The sequence below is a fragment of the Crotalus tigris genome, unplaced genomic scaffold, assembly GCF_016545835.1.
Source record: "Crotalus tigris isolate CLP2741 ecotype Arizona unplaced genomic scaffold, ASM1654583v1 scf7180000017611.44802233496:7321179, whole genome shotgun sequence".
Lineage (NCBI taxonomy): Eukaryota > Metazoa > Chordata > Lepidosauria > Squamata > Viperidae > Crotalus > Crotalus tigris.
In genome coordinates, this window is record NW_024096511.1 from 2944776 (window position 1) to 2962480 (window position 17705).

The 17705-nt window shown below is 38.3% G+C and overlaps 1 protein-coding gene across 3 annotated transcripts; it reads left to right on the top strand.

The window, feature by feature from the left end:
* Positions 1-630: 630 nt before the first annotated feature.
* LOC120299293 (pantetheinase-like) lies at positions 631-17584 on the top strand. Of its 3 annotated transcripts, XM_039323984.1 has the most exons (9): positions 677-786; positions 1677-1945; positions 2033-2163; positions 3649-3841; positions 6416-6707; positions 7811-8187; positions 13358-13528; positions 16386-16498; positions 17463-17584. In XM_039323984.1, exons 2-8 carry the CDS (start codon positions 1724-1726, stop codon positions 16482-16484), a joined length of 1485 nt encoding a protein of 494 aa, XP_039179918.1. In that variant the 5' UTR covers positions 677-786; positions 1677-1723; the 3' UTR covers positions 16485-16498; positions 17463-17584. The 3 variants fall into 3 exon arrangements, with proteins under 3 accessions (XP_039179910.1, XP_039179918.1, XP_039179901.1); XM_039323976.1 differs by lacking the exon at positions 17463-17584 and having other exon boundaries at positions 631-786; positions 1713-1945; positions 16386-16545; XM_039323967.1 differs by lacking the exon at positions 17463-17584 and having other exon boundaries at positions 16386-16545.
* Positions 17585-17705: the final 121 nt, after the last annotated feature.

A 17705-nucleotide genomic window follows, 5' to 3' on the forward strand; every position in this document is an offset into this window, starting at 1 on the left:
CCTGTCTAATGTAAGGACCCACCCCACTTTGCATCTTAAGAAGACAGAACTCTTGGAATAATTCTTCCAACAGGAATCCTTTATTAAGAGAAAATGGTTGCAGGCATGCTAGACAGGACTTGGGGTTCAAGCTCTCCCATTCAAGGTTTTAAGGGGTTCCCCAGTAGTCCCACCCAATCAACCCCCCTTCCAGTGATAGTTTCAAGTATCACAATTCCACTCCCTTTCTTCTTTCTTCCGTCTGGATGGAGACTTCAGATAACTACATGAAAGGCAATTACTCTCCTTTGGTATGCTAACACTTCGAGGTTACAATAAACACACATTCAGCATTCAGCTCTTTGAAGTGTAAAGAAGGAAGTGAGGGCCATAAAGCCCCTTTGTTCTCCCCCTTCTCTCCCTCTTATGGCAGAATCCAGAGAAGGCAGAATTGGGAGTTTCTATATTTGATAATTTAAAGATGAAATATAATTGGATTCTGACACTCAGTACATTACAATAGTTATCCAGTTTCTATTCCAGATTGAAATTATGCCAGATTGAAATGATGGGCAACTTTGTTTCTCCCTGGAAAGACAGACAGAAGTCTGAGAGGTCTAATCAGCTTGTACTAGGTGCCTAATAGGATTAGGAAAGCAATGTGTTAACTGTAAGTCAAAATTGAAGGGGCATTCCAGTACAAAGAACCGCATCTTCCAGGCATTCAGCCAGATATAATTTTGGACAGCCTCTAATTCTTCTGGAAACAGAAAGTAAAGCAAAAAGTAGAAGTTGCAAAGAAGGAAGGTGAGTGAAACAAGTTTTAATGTTATCGGTTGTTTGCTTGTTTTTTGTTTTATTTCCAGTTAAGATAATTGCTTTAAAAAGTATTCTATTGTAAATGTTTGTTTAGAAGTGTTCCCACTTGCCCAGAAAAGACAAAGGCAAACTGAGGCAATAGCATTAATCTTGGGAGACTGTACTTGACAGTAACAGAAGTGAGTGTGGCCATTGTAACTTCAAAATCGGGCCATAAGTAGCTTTTGGGAAGGGTCAGTCGTAAATCTGGTCATTAAGCAACCATTTATAAGTTGAGGACTGCCTATAATCTAGAGAACCTAGATTTCAGGCTATATATTTAATACTGGAATATTTATAGAAAAATAGTACAATATTCTTTTTTTTCTTAAAGAGGAAGAGCACAATAATATGTCTGTTTGCTCATACTGAATCCCACCATACAGATTCAACTGTTTGTTCCTTCTTTTGGGTTGTTATTTGAATTAGAATCAAAAAGATAGAAATATGGTTGGAAGCATAAAAAGTTCAAAGTGCATTGGGTCTGTTAAGTACTGATACGAAGAGTTAATATGTTTTTGTTTAAATGAGTCTCCAACTGTTTTGGAGGAAAAACAAAGTTTAAGCATGAAAACACCATTTGAATATATTGGTCGCCGCCTAGAGGCGGCAAGTATAAATAGCCGTCAGGCTGTCTGTTAAGCCAGTTCTGTTTTCTGTTACAATAAATGTTGTTGCATTAAACCGGTCGGGTTAATGCCTCTGATAAACCCACTACACAACAGGGTTATTACTGATTTCAAGGTACACTCTATCACAGCTCAATAGCTGAAGCAATCACGCTATCCGGGATCATCTGACTAGATATGTGATCTTTCCCAACACTCTGTCTTCACTAGATCTCCCTGTTCGATCTTGTTTTTCTTGCTCTCCAGTCTATAAGGACATGGCAATGGACTCCTCTTCATCTTTACAGCATGCTTTTATTTTTATACTCATGGGAGGCCTGAAGGCTTTAGAATTGGACAAATACACTGCGGCAGTATACGAACATGTAGTCATACAGCCAGAAGCCACAATAAAGCCTGTTTCCCCTGAAGAGGCCTTAAAATTGATGAACCAGAATATGGACATCTTAGAAGATGCCATCCAAAAAGCAGCAAAACAGGTATTGGGTACTACTTGCTAAAATGCATTTGTGGGTAAAACGGTTGTCCTGCAAGGGAAGTAGCTTTAGCTTCACTTCTTTTGACAGGGAGCACATATCATCGTGACTCCAGAAGATGGCATATATGGATTTTTCTTCACCAGAGAAGCCCTTTATCCTTACCTTGAGGACATTCCAGACCCAGAGGTCAACTGGATTCCATGTACTGACCCTGAAAGGTATCTTGTGCTTTGCTTTTATGCAGTATCTGTCAGCTAAATAGACTGAGATGGATTTAATTTAAGTTGAAATAATTGTCAGAAATGAGCATAAGTATATCTTTATAGCAAACTTTCTCTATAGAGCTTGGGCAGTGCACATAATCTCTACTTCTGTCTCTTTAACCTCTCAAGGAATAGGATGAAAAATGGTATCTACTTCAAGATCCCCCAAAATGTTTGCAACAGAATGCAAATTTGAACTTAAACTAGCATCTAGCCAGCCTTAGCTGACCCAGTCACTGTTCCCTTTTTCTTATGTTCCTAGAGGGGTGATGGTGTCTCAAATAGGGTCATCCTAGATCTACACATACAGGAATGCTTAGCTTTTCAAGTTTAGTTAAAGATAGTTAACTGCTATCATGAAATTCAGCATGACTCCCAAAGAAAATTTTTCATTCAAAGCTTGCTCCTCCAGAGAAGAGCGCAAGCATGTTGGCAGAACCATTTCTATCTAGCTTGCTACCCATCCTCATCTCTTGCAGAGACCTTAAGAAACCAAGCATTTTTGTCAGTATTTTGCCCTTACTTAGCAATTAGTATTATCATTTTTTTCATCCCTGCTAAATTTCAATGCCTTGGTCAAAATTACATTTTGGCACAAGAAAAGGCAACATTCCACAACCCGTGAGACATCATTTGGGAAAAAAGGAAGTCTGGAGCACAGAATCACATTTAATAGAGAAAAGCAAAGTGAAAGAAAATTAGGAAGAAAAGATCTCTTTACAGCCACAAATTCTTTTTAATAGAATGAAATTATTTTTAACTACCAAGTATTTATTATAGCCATCTCTTATAAAAGCCACCAATTACTTATGAAATGCATAGAACACATTTGCAAGGATTTATGTTTTTTATTAAGAAAAGTCAGGGAGTCTAGATTTAAGCAATTTGTTGGCCTAGTAGTGCTATTCATGCTCTCATAATCAACCCAAAGATTCCCTTTCCAGTCTTTGTGTGTGTGTGTGTGTGTGTGAGAGAGAGAGAGAGAGAGAGAGAGAGAGAGAGATATTTATAAACAACCTACTAAATTATATTATTACTATTACTATGTACGTCTCAGTAGGGAACCAGTGCCAGAAGGATTCATTTCATCTTTTCCCCAGGGAACTGATGTTCCACTGATTGAAAGTGCCTAATTACTTCCAGCAACTTTTCCTCTTCAGTTAAAAAAGAAAAAAAACATAGAAATATAGCTTGGAGAGTAAAGAGTTTACAGCATCTAAAGCTCACCTATTCCAATCTCCATGGCTCTTTTTTCTTCTTCTTTTTCATATTTTAAAAAGAAATAGCCTTTTTTTTGAAAAAAAAAAAAAAAGAAATAGCCTTGCTTCTGATTTATTGCCTGTTTTGGTGTCTTTTTCTGTATTTTGTCCTCCAACATGGAGGTAAACTCCCAAAGGTCAGTTGCACTAATCCTTCAGTTCTGTGATTCCTCATATTTAGATTTGGACCTGCTCCAGTCCAAAAAAGGCTAAGCTGTCTGGCCAGGAACAATTCGATCTATGTGGTTGCCAACATGGGTGATAAGAAGGAATGTAGTAATGAGGACTCAAAATGCCCTGGCGATGGCCACTATCAGTACAACACAAATGTTGTCTTTGATTCAGAGGGAAAGCTGGTGGCACGGTACCACAAGGTAAGGTTACAAATTTCACAGTTTATTTTTTAAGAAATTGTTATTTCTCCATAAACCCCACAAAACACAAGCACATCCCCCTTTATGAGTTAATTTTATTTTAAACATCAGAGGCTGAATATATCCACTAGAGCATATTCCAACTTTGAGATTTCAGAAGGATAACTGAATTGCATGTAGCAAAAGTGATTTAGCATAACAGATATATAGAGTGGAAGAGAGCTTTGGGCATCCTATATAATGTAGTCCTAATTTGGCAGATTTATTTCCTTCCTTCCGTTCATTCTTCTTCCTTCCTTTCTTCACTTCCTCCTTCCTTCCTTCCTTCCTTCCTTCCTTCCTTCCTTCCTCCCTCCCTCCTCCCTCCCCCCTCCCTTCCTTCCTCCCTTCCCTTCCCTTCCCTTCCCTTCCTTCTTCTTCCTTCACTTCCTCCTTCCTTCCTCCCTTCCTCCCAACCTCCCTCCCTCCTTCCCTTCCTCCTTCCCTCCCTTCTTTCCTTCCTGTCTTCCTCCCTCCTTCCCTGCCTATTTGTCTTCCTTCTTTTATTCCTCCCTTTTTGGTTTCTTTTTTTATTACAGAAATGTAATGAAGATAAAAAATAATACAAAAGTCAAAATACAAGATTAAAATGATTAAAAATAAGCTTAAGAGGGTAAAAAAGCAAAATAAATAGTATTAATTACCTCAGCTTTTAATCTATTAATAAATATGGAAGCAATATTGTTTTGTCGTCTCATTTTTACAATATAAAGGAAGGTATTCCAAAATCAATTAAGAACAGGGGTGGGATTCAAATATGTGAACAACTGGTTCTCTGTGTGGATGCTCTTTCCAGAAGTCCATTCTGGGCCTGGCAACAAAAAATTAGCTACCAGTTCTGCCAAACTGGTGCGAACTGGCTGAATCCCACCACTGATTAAGAACCACATCTCTTGAATCCATTCTTTGGCACCCTGAAGCATGTTCTTTCCATTTAACTAAAATAATAATTTAGCTGAAACCTAGTCTTGATAGAGCCAGAGTTCAACTTTTACACAATATAAACTTCAATAGTTTTGGAATGCAATCCAATATCAGATTTACATATTAAATAATTATGTTTTCTCCCAGTGATGTGTGTTTATTCACGTCAGAAGCATCACAATTAAAATAAGGCATATTATATAACATAAAATTTAAAATACAGGTAGTCCTTGAATTATGACCAAAATCAAGCACAAAATTTATGTTGGTAAGTGAAACATTTGTTAAGTGAATTTGCCCCAATTTATGACTTTTCTTGCCACAGTTGTTAAGTGAATGTTTGCATTTGTTAAGTTAGTAACACAGTCGTTAAGTGAACCTGGATTCCCCATTGACTTTGCTTGTCAGAAGGCCACAAAAGGTGATCAATGACCTCGGGACCCTGAAACTGTCATAAATATGAACCAGTTGCCAAGCACCTGAATTTTGATCATGTGACCTTAGGGAGGCTGCAACAGTTGTAAGTGAGAAAAACATAAGTCCGTTTTGTACGAGCTGTTGTAACTTTGAACGGTCATTAAATGACTGTTTAGTGTCGAGGTCATTAAATAACCAATGTACGTTTAGGACTACTTGAATAAAATACAAGATTAAAATATATACACATTAAACAAATTAAACAGATATTGCCCAGAAACTAGCCACATTAATTGAGTTGCCATGAGGTACTCAAGTGTACATTGACTGTGACACAAAAGGCAGGTAGTCATATTTGTTGTCTGCATGTTACCATAATCTCACAGAACAGAAGCCACCATATATCCCCATTTGTTTAGAGTTTGTCTAGATTTTGTTGTACCCAATGATATCACATATGTAATCAAGATTATTTCAATGCTGAAACCAAAATTGAGCCCCGAAGGAAATATTTAAAATAGATAATAGCAAAGATTTGTTTTCCTTTTTTCATATTTGTGTGTGTGTGTGTATGTGTATATGTATATGTGTATGTGTATATGTATATGCATATGCATATGTATATGGGAAGCAGCCCAGTTCGAATCTCAGAAGGGTGTAGCTGACTGATAAGAGCTAAGGAGCTCGAAATAGCTATACCAGCTTCCCTTTAACTCTTTGTTAGCGATCCAAATTTAACACACACACACACAAACACACACATATATGTGTGTATGTGTTAAATTTAGATTGCTAACAAAGAGTTAAAGGGAGTTAACAATCATAAAAATGATTGTTGCAGTAGCGACTGCTGCCTGGGGATAGCCCTAGACTGGGTTGATACAGGCAAAATATTTCTTCTTCCCATATTTGGGGTGACAGGGTGCATCATAAAAAACAATCTCAGTTACATGAAGAAGAGCTTCCCACCTAGTGGGTGCTGATGCTACAGTATTAATAGGCCCAGAGGTTCCAGGAAAACAGGTCAATCAGAATTTTAAAAAGTTTTGGATTTCCCCCCCCCCCTCTTATTTTAAAATGTGTTACACTTTCACTTTCAATTAAAATGACTTGCAGATGTCAGTGTTAAATGCTGTTCATATGTTTACTGAAAAACACCTCATTTATTTCCTAAATGTGTTATCTTTTTAACAGTTTAACCTGTTTCAGCTAGAGCGTCAATTTGATTTCCCTAAAGAGCCTGAACCTGTAACCTTCAATACCACATTTGGAAAATTTGGCCTCTTCACTTGCTTTGACATTCTCTTCCACAATCCCGCTGTGGCCCTCGTAAGCCAGCTCTCGGTGGACACCATCCTTTTCCCTACAGCCTGGATGAACGTCCTCCCACATTTAACTGCTATCGAATTCCATTCAGCTTGGGCCATGGGCATGCGTGTCAATGTTCTGGCAGCTAATACTCACAATACTTCCTTGAGAATGACAGGTAACATACTGGTTGAGATAAAAGGATCGATTGGTATTTGTTTCTTTTTTTTTATTTAAACTTTTTTATTTTTTCCCAACTCTCCCCCATACATATACTGAGATATTTATCACGTGTTAACATACATTATCTTTACATTATTATCTATCAGATACTTTTAATAAAATAAAATAAAATAAAATAAATACGTACACACAGGGCTTTTTTTTGTTACAGAACACCCAGAACAGAGTTACGGCATCTTTTTTGGATGGAACCTTGTAGGGTAGGCAAGGCGGGTTGTATAACATGTGTAAGTTCCAGCACCTTTTTTTTTTTTTTTTTTTACAAAAAAAGCACTGCATACACATAAATTTTGCTCACCCATTTCCCCATAACGTTGCAGGATCCAACCTGGGTCGGTCAACAGAACCAGCGGTTTTGTCTTCTGAGCTTTTGGACTCTTGTACTGGAGCCCATCTTCAGGGAACTTCTCTCTAGCAGAGTGTGCACTTTGTGTGGTATTTATATGGTACAAGTACTTAGGAGGCGAAGGCTTGGCAGTAGAAGCAAACAACAGCCAATGACTTAATATCTAGTCATCAACACTCCAATCAACATCTAAAAAGTCACATGCAGCAGGCACCATATAAATATCACACACAGAATGGCTCAAAGCATCCACTCTGCTAGAGCGAAGTTTCCTGAAGATGAGCTCCAGTATGAATCCGAAAGCTCGGAAGACAAAATGGCTGCTCCTGGTGACTGACCTAGATTGGATCCTGCAGTAATAGCCAAGTTTTGCTTGGTTTCCTTGCATTGCTGATCATAAATACCACTTTTTTTTTAAAAAAAGTGAGAGCCTGGAACTCTACTGGTTCTCTTCCTATTCTATTCTTGCTCATCAAAGTAAAAAAAAAAAGGAAAAGAGAAAGCTTTTGGGTGGCTTGGGTGAATTCGTGGGTATATGAATACATTTCTTGGTCTTTTTTCAGAATTATATGTGTGTATTTTTGGGGGGTTTTCTTAAATATGTTTGGGGGTGGGTTAGAAGAAATAATGTATACTGTATGTCTTGCAAAGACAGGATGAGAAAAATGGCTTTTATTCTTGTCATTTTTTAGGCAGTGGTATCTACACACCATCTGGATCCCAAGCATATCATTATGATGATAAATCGATGAATGGGCACCTTTTGGTTGCAGAAATCTATTCCCATCCTTCTCGTTTTCCCACCTCTCTTCCTAGTATTAACTGGAGCTTGTATGCCACAACTATTGACCAGTTTCATGAGTACCCTACTTTCACTGAATTGCTTTTCCATGATCCATTCACCTTTTCTAAGCTTACAAAACAAGTTGACAATATTACAGTGTGCCAGAATAGTCTCTGCTGCCATTTAAGCTACAGGATGAGGGAAGAACCGGTACTAGAAGATGAACTTTATGTGCTAGGGGCATTCGATGATTTGCATGTGGCTGAAGGACAATATTACTTACAGGTATTCTTTTATTTATGGGGGAAAATGCAAGAGGAAAAGATGAAAGACTAGATGCCCACTAAATTTGCAGGCTGATGTCTAGATAAACTTCAGCACTTTATTCTCAACATCTTGCTTGGAATCTTAAGTATACTTTTTTAGTTTAAATAATCGATCCAATCGATCACTTTGTGGCTGCATCGTACACATGATGAATAAAGTCTCTATGAGCAAGAAGAAAAGTAAGTCCTAAATTTCTTATTCTTGGGAGAATGGATGGTAATGTTCCATCACACAGAGCTCTGGAAACTTTATTACCATGTCTTGTAAGAAACTGACACTGGCTGCCATAAGAATAGGATATTTGATTTCATCCTTTAATTATCTGGATTCGAATTAATGAGCCTTATATTCATTGAAACTTTTGGTGGCTGCCAAAATGGCAATCATGTAAGAATACATTGCATAAATATGTTCGGATAACAGTCAGTGGAAGTATTGATATCGAGTCAATAAGCTGTGAATATTTGGATAAAGGACCCTCCCAATGCTATGAGTATTTATTTTACACAGAATGCTGGCCCACCTGTACACTAAACCTGATGACTCCCTGGAGCCTGCCAAATGTATGGAATCGGAAGTTGTGTTTGAAATGATAGGTTATTTCTGTCAGGCTGAGGTCCACCATAAATTTGGGATTTTGTAATGAAATAAACATGCAACCATCTAGGAATGGGCCTTTTCAGTGGTGGCTCCCATTGTAGTATTCCTCTCTCAATAAGCTTTGCCTATTCCTTCATCTCACTATTCTTCCCCTTCCTTCTATGCTATTGACCTCCAGGCAGCTGAGAGACATTTTCTTTTTGGCATCTGGCAGAGATATATTTATTTCCCTGGCCACTTTAATCAACAAACACATTGATCTGAAACACATTTGCTAAACTTCTCTGCTGTTGCTGCTTTGATGTTGACTACATTTTAAGTTTATATATCATAGTTACTATGATTTAGTATTAGTTATGTTTTGAGCAGATTAATTCTACTAATTCTGTTTGGCTTTTGTTTGTTGAAGTTAGGGGAAATTTTGTTTTATTTTAAAAAAGGAAATATAAAAATGGCAGAAGATTTGGCAGCATGCAAATGCCAAATTATTTTTGAAGCTATCTTTTACTTGCAAAGGCATTGCTATCTGGGGAATTCTGGGAGTCAAAGTCCACACAGTTTGAAAAACACAAGGAGAGAGAGAGAGAGAGAGAGAGAGAGAGAGAGAGAGAGAGAGAGAGAGAGAGAAACTGGAATGTACATATCCAGCAAACCACAGGTAGTCCTCAACTTACAACCGTTCATTTAGTGACCTTTTCTAAGTTACAACGGCACTGAAAAAAGTGGCCTACGACCAATTTTCACGGTTACAACCTTCTTTTTCCAAATTTTATTTATAATACATTTAAAAACAAACACTTTAACATGACATTCCAGTATATACATTCTTATCAGATTATTCCACTTTTTACAATCAATTCTTCATCTCTACATATACAATACTTGTTCTAAAATAACATATATTTCTATCTTAACATTCATCTTTAATCCCGACCGTCCTCTTCAAATTCCTCCAGCAGTAAAATTTATCCCAGGTTTCATAATAAACTGATCCACATTTGTCTTTTAATATCATGACAAGCAACAGGGAGAAAGCAGAACTATTTAACTCATTTTTTGCATCTGTCTTTACACAAAGGGAAAAAACAGACCAACCTATCAAAAATAGTGCCATAAAAAACAAAACAGAAACACAAGTTAAGATAGGCAAGAAAATGGTTAGGGAGCACCTGTCCAGCCTAGATGAGTTCAAATCGCCAGGACCAGATGGATTACACCCCAGAGTTCTCAAGGAACTGGCAGATGTGATATCGGAGCCACTGAACTATATTTTTCAAAGATCCTGGAACACAGGGGAACTACCAGAGGACTGGAAAAGAGCTGATGTAGTTCCCATCCTCAAAAAAGGAAAAAAAATGGATCCAGGAAATTACAGACCTATCAGCCTGACCTCAATACCTGGGAAGATCCTGGAAAAGATAATCAAACAACGAATCAACGAACACCTAGAGGCAAACAAAGTCATTACTAAAAGCCAACATGGGTTTGTCAAAAATAGATCATGCCAGACAAATCTTATTGCATTCTTTGACCAAGTGACAAAATTAGTGGATCAGAGGAATGCTGTGGACATAATTTACTTGGACTTCAGTAAGGCATTTGATAAAGTAGATCACAACCTACTACTTGACAAGATAGAAAAATGTGGGGTAGACAGAACCACCACCAGATGGATCCGTAGCTGGCTGACCGGCCGTACTCAGCGAGTGGTCCTCAATGGAACTGCATCTATATGGAGGGAAGTGTGTAGTGGGGTGCCCCAGGGCTCTGTTCTGGGCCCAGTACTCTTCAACATCTTCATCAACGATTTGGATGAAGGGATAGATGGGGAACTCATCAAATTTGCAGATGACACCAAGCTGGCAGGAATAGCCAACACTCCAGAAGACAGGCTTCAGGTACAGAAGGATCTGGACAGACTTGAACACTGGGCACTAACTAACAAAATGAAATTCAATGGTGAAAAAAGCAAGGTTCTACATTTAGGCAAGAAAAACCAAATGCACAAGTACAGCATAGGTGGCACCATGCTCAATAGTAGTAACTGTGAGAGGGACCTCGGAGTCCTAGTAGACAATCAGTTAAATATGAGCCAGCAGTGTGCGGCAGCTGCCAAAAAGGCCAACACAGTACTAGGCTGCATTAACAGAGGGATAGAATCAAGATCACGCGAAGTATTAATACCACTCTTCAATGCCTTGGTAAGGCCACACTTGGAATACTGCATCCAGTTTTGGTCACCACGATGTAAAAAAGATGTTGAGACTCTAGAAAGAGTACAGAGAAGAGCAACAAAGATGATTAGGGGACTGGAGGCTAAAACATATAAGGAACGGTTGCGAGAATTGGGTATGTCTAGTTTAACGAAGAGAAGGACAAGGGGGGACATGATAGCAGTATTCCAATATCTCAGGGGCTGCCATAAAGAAGAGGGAATTAAGCTATTTTCCAAAGCACCTGAAGGCAGGACAAGAAGCAACGGGTGGAAACTAATCAAGGAGAGAAGCAACCTAGAACTAAGGAGAAACTTCCTGACAGTGAGAACAATTAATCAGTGGAACAGCCTGCCTCCAGAAGCAGTAAATGCTCCAACACTGGAAGTTTTTAAGAAGAGACTGGACAGCCATTTGTCCGAAATGGTGTAGGGTTTCCTGCCCGAGCAGGGGGTTGGACTAGATGACCTCCAAGGTCCCTTCCAACTTTACTATTATTATTATTATTATCATTGTGAGCCTATCCATTTCCGCACATGCTAATATTTTATGTATTAGCTCTTCCTCTGTGGGAATTTCCTTGCTCTTCCATTTTTGCGCAAAAGCAAGCCTAGCTGCAGTCAGGATGTGTAGCAGCAGGTAGATTGTTCCCTTGTCGTATTTTTCTGTCGTTATTCCCAATAAGAAGAGTTCAGGTTTTAACTCTAAGTCCAGTGTTAATATATCCCTCAACCATTTTCGTGTCCTGTTCCAATACTCACGAGTCTTTGGGCATTCCCACCACATATGGTAATATGAACCTATTGCTGTTTTACATTTCCAGCATAGGGGTGAGATGTTTGAACCCATTTTGGCTAGCCTTATGGGTGGGAAATGCCATCTATAAAACATCTTGTAAAGATTTTCCTTGTATGAGGTAGCTAAGGTGAGTTTCCTATTCCTTTCCCACAGTTCTTGCCAAATATGCAGGTCGATACTGAAACCAAAATCCCTACTCCAAATTAACATGGTCTCCTTAACCTATTCTTCATACATTGTCTGATCTAAAAGAAAATGATATATTTTTTTAATCATTTTATCCTCGGGACCTAATAAAATTTTATTTAGTTCTGTCAGTTCTATCTTTATACCCCACTCTTTTTTATCTTTCCTATATCTTGCTTGAAGTTGGAGGTATGCCCACCATTCTAATTCTATCCCTGCATCTTGGAGATTCTTCCTTGATTTTAATTCTCCTCTCTCGTCTAGTATGTTTTTATAGGTTATTACTTTCCCCAGCTGAATAAACCTTGGGTGTATGTACATTTCTAGTGTTGAGATTCAATTGGGGACTTGCCTATAGTTTTGTCGTCAAATTTTGATCCATACATCTATTAGTGCCCGTCTGACGTAGTGCCTCCAGAAGCACTGGTGAACTTTATGCTTCTCATCCCATAATATGGCATGCCATCCAGTCTGCATGTCATGACCGTCCAGTTTTAATAATCTCTGATTTTCCAGTCGAATCCAGTCCCACACCCACAGTAGAATTGTAGATTGATAGTATTTTTCCAGATCGGGGAGGCCGAAGCCCCCCCTTTCCTTAGCATCCTGTAATAATTTTAATTTAATCCTTGGTTTTTTCCCTTGCCAAATGAATTTAAGTATGGTTTGGTTGAAATTTTGAAAGAATTCCTTTTCTAATCTAATTGGTATACATTGAAATAGGAATAATATTTTAGGTAATATGTTCATTTTAATTACGGCAATTCTACCCAGCATCTCTGTAGCATCCCCATGTGATCAAAATTCAGACATTTGGCAACTGTTTCATACTTATGACCATTGCTGTGATCCCCTTTTGCAACCTTTTGATGAGCAAAGTCAATGGGGAAATCAGATTCATTTAACAACCGAGTTGCTAACTTATCAGCCGCAGTGATCCACTTAACAACTGTAGCAACAAAGGCCATAAAATGGGGCAAAACCCAATTAACACATGTCTCGCTTAGCAATAGATATTTTAGGCTCAATTGTGTCGTAGGTCGAGGACAACCTTGATATACTATGATGTATATAGCTGCAAGTCCTTGGTCGCCATGACACCAGGAATTCCTCTCATGCCAAGCTGAATTTGTGCCTTCATCTGCTAATTCTGTGTCAACAATCAGTCGGGCCTCTCCCCCAGCCACCAACATTCACATGAGTGTGTTCCACAGAAGTTCCTTCCTATGGAGGAAATTAAGACAACTGGTTTGCAGTTCCTTTTCTGATAGTAGCAACCTAGTTCCTCTATAATGAGTACTTCCCCAAGTATTGTTTTCTTCTCCTTCCAGATCTGCACATTGCTGAAGTGTGAAGGTACACACATTCAGACCTGTGGCAAGCCAGTCACTACTGCAGACTCCATATTTGAATTCTATTCTCTCAGTGGCACATTTAGCACAAACTACGTCTTCCCAGAGGTTTTACTCAGTGGGATTCGTTTGGCCCCTGGAGGGTTTCGGGTAAGGTGTTTTTTTTTAATTATAATTTTATTAAATTTATCAAAGTATAACATACAAATGAAAATGAAAGTAGTGGGGAAAACAGGGGGGAAGAGGAAAAGGGGAAAGGAAAAAGTGCATGATAAAGATGAAAAAGAAGGAAAGCATTGGCGTCTGACTCTTTTTAGCTTAGTAGAATATCATAATAACATGACAGCCCCAACCTCTTATTTTTACATACTTAATATTTCTATAACAACAAACTTAACTAATCAGCAAAATCCAAAGCCAAAGTTTCATTCCCCCCCCCCCCATCTCAAAAACAACATCCAGAAGCGAAATGTCTGTGGAGATTCTCAGTCATCCAAGTCATGGTTGTCCCAAAGGTGCTTTTTCAGGAGGCAAGTGGACTTTCTTGTTTTTTATTTACAAGGAATATAAATCCTTCCATTCCCCACCATCCGGTCACAGCTGAAGAAGCTGCTTGGATGAGAAGCAAAACGTCTTCAAAGAAAATCCAGTTGCCTCCTGAAAAAGAACCTTTGGGACATCCAGAAGCATTTTCCAATTAGAAACAAATTTGAATGTATTCTTTTCTTTGATTAGAGCAGTTGATTTAGCTATCTCTGGTAGTTCCATCAATTTTCCTGCTATTTGTCACTATTCTGGGAATGAACGTATCTTTCCGTTTTTGTGCATAAAACATTCTTACTGCTGTTAAGAAACAAGGCTCCACGTTTTTTAAAAGTTGTTTTGTCCATTAAACCTAAAATAAAAGTTCCTGATTTATTTTTTATATTCACTTTAAGAATCTTAAAATATGAATCATACCCCAATACTTCTTTGCTTTTTCACAAGTCCACCAAAGATAGTAGGTAAGGTGGTCTTTCCCATCTTAAGTATACAAATATTGTCAAGGTGATGTGACCCAAACTGGTCTTGAACAGAAGCAGTGCAGAAATTCCTTAATAAGATTCAGAAGGAGAAAGTGTCTTGGTCACTTCTTGGAAGCCAAAACTGAATTTTGAGAAAAATGTGGTTTCTCACTGTGGTGTCTTTTACTTGACTGCCTTGCTTGATATCTGAGTTTGTGTGGATATCACACATTGTTAAATGTGTCACACCTGTATAGATCAGAGATTGATCTACATCATATTTATATTTTGCCATTATCTACGGTTGTAATTAAACCAAAGTAAGCAAGCCAACGCAAAAGAATTGAGGCCTTTGAACTATGGTGCTGGAGAAGACTCCTGCAAGTCCCTTGGACTGAAAGGCATTCAAACCTGTGAGTCCTAGAAGAGATCAATCCCGACTACTCTTTAGAAGGCCAGATCCTGAAGTTGAAACTCAAATACTTTGGCCACCTAATGAGAAGGAAGGACTCACTGGAGAAGGGCCTAATGCTGGGAAAGATTGAGGGCAACAGAAGAAGGGGACGACAGAGAATGAGATGGCTGGATGGAGTCACTGAAGCAGTAGGTGTGAATTTAAATGGACTCCAGAAGATGGTAGAGGACAGAAAGACCTGGAGGAACGTTGTCCATGGGGTCGCGATGGGTCGGACACGACTTCGCAATTAACAACAACAACAAAAGCAAGCCAAAGAAAGTCCCGTATACATAAAGAATAATACTGGATTGTTTATATCAGAAGGAGGAAACTGTGTTCCTCCTATTTCGCTTCTTCAGGGAGCAAAGGGAATTGGGGGAAGGAGTGTTGAAAGAAGGGAAAACACCATCCATCCAGAGTCTTTTCTCTATTTAAAGTAGGAAGGACAGGAAAAAATGATGTTTTCTATGCAGCAGAAGATAGGTATCAATTATTTTCTTTTTGTATGAAATAAAGCTGTCCATGCAGCTAATAGTTATACTGTATTACTTAACTTGTTATACACCTAGTCCTTTATTTATAATCAGTCACTTAGCAATCGTTCAAATTTAAGACTGATCTTAAGGGCTACTTCTGACCCAGATTCAAAGTTCCAATGGCTGGGGACCCTTCATAATCACATAATCACATTTTGGGCATTTAGCAACCACACTGCTTTTACAGTCTTTGCCATGACTCGTAGTCACATGATCATCATGATTTATGAAGGGTTTTTTTTTTGCTACCAATCGGTATTCCGGTTTCCAGCAAAACTCACCCATTGTGGACAATGGGTTCCCTTAACAAATGTGGAGATTGCTTAATGTCCATGGTGATTCGTTTAATGACTGCTGCAAAAAGGTCATAAAATTGGGCCCGGTCGCATTCCAGGAACAATTATAGTTGTAAGTTGCGGACTACCAGCATCTGTATAGTGTAATCTCTAATTTTAGATTATGCCATATGTAATATGGAAGGATGCCTATTTCTAAATACTCAATTTTTAAACTGTCTTGTTGCGAGTAAGCAATTTGTATTAAACATATTGCATGGCTTCAAAAGCTGCCTGAATATCATCAAAATAAGAGCCGTCAGATGATGTTCGTCCTATGGTCCTACAGAGCTAAGCCCAGTTGCTAACTTTGGCTTCTCCACATTTATTGAATTCAGAGGTGGAAAACCTATAGACCTATAGATGTTGCTTAATTAAATCTCCCAGCAGCCCTAACCCACATGTCCACTGATGGGGGGTCCTATGATTATTTTTCCATCTTGATCCAAATTCAGTATTATGTACATTGACTAACTGTGGCTCTCATAGTTAGGAGTCTTTCCCAGCCTTATCCAAATATGTGGGTAATCACTCTGGGATCGTCTCTATACTATGTTATAAGAACTATGTCTCCTCTTAATCCCCTACTTTAAAAATGCCTTGACTCGGCTAATAGGAGAAATCTATACCTTATTTAACTAATTGTATTACTGACATTCTTTCATTCATTCCTAGGTTTTGAGAGATGGACGACTCATCAGTCAGAACAATATCTCTCAGGCCCTTTTAACTGTAACACTTTTTGGAAGATGGTATGAACAGGATTCACAATAAACCCACATTACCCAGTAAGGTTGAATCCACAACTCAATAAATCAGTTGCTTGATACTTTTACTGTTTCAGTTGTCATTTATAGTAACGTGATGGATAACTCAACTGAATGGCTATGCATTGGTGATGAATATCCAGATGCTATGTTTAATGTTGACAAATCCCAAGGAATACAATCTCTTGAGCTTTGTCCTAATAAAGATGCTACAATGTAATAGTTATTCTTTGTACAAGGTTCCTGGAAGAAAAACAGCTTGATATATATATGGATCATCTCAGGTAGAACTGCCTATCATTGATTAGGGCAGATATTTGAAGCCACTTTAAAGTTAGGATAGTTAGGATCCAGGTTGTACCAACTCCACCTCATGTTTTAACTCTTCATCTCAGATAGGAGACCCAGAAATGACCCAATATGTCCCCATTTGTTCTGGGGATCATTTAGCAAGAATCAGTTCTCTAATCAGAAGGAACCAGAAAATCAGACTTCCATTTTTTTTATAATCAAGAATGAGTAAAACTCAAACTGCTATAACCTATTTGTTTTTCATTATTTTCAACTGGAAGTGGGCTGGGTTGAATTATTGAGCCTGGCTTAGATTGTAATATGAATTATGTGAACTTTTTGATTTGAAAATGATAATCCATGCAAGTCAAAACTCACATAGTTGACTGTAGCCTTCACCCCACCCACTGTCAGGTGCTCTTTATTTGAGGCTATTTTAAAAATAAGATAATCATGTCCTAGAGGTGAGAGGAATTTTATGTTTGAGCAGTTCTTGCTGCTCTCTGAGCTTGCTTATTTTCTGATGATGTCACCTAGTTAGGGTAATGAAACATCTGCAAGAAAATAAGCAAGCTCAGAGAGCACCAAGGACCTCTCATTTCAACCTGAGCTACAAATATTCTCCATTAATGTTATATTTGTAAGAATTGAAAACATGTGCAATTTTAATTAAGGCAATCAATTGGCTTCTCAGATATTGAGAAGAATTTCTAAGTTGACATCAGTAATACTAATCTCCAAAGCACCTGAAGGCAGGACAAGAAGCAATGGATGGAAGCTAACCTAAGAGAGAAGCAACCTAGAACTAAAGAAAAACTTCCTAACAGTTAGAACAATTAATCAGTGGAACAACCTGCCTCCAGAAGCTGTGAATGCTCCAACACTAGAAGTCTTTAAGAAGAGATTGGACAGCCATTTGTCTGAAATGGTATATGGT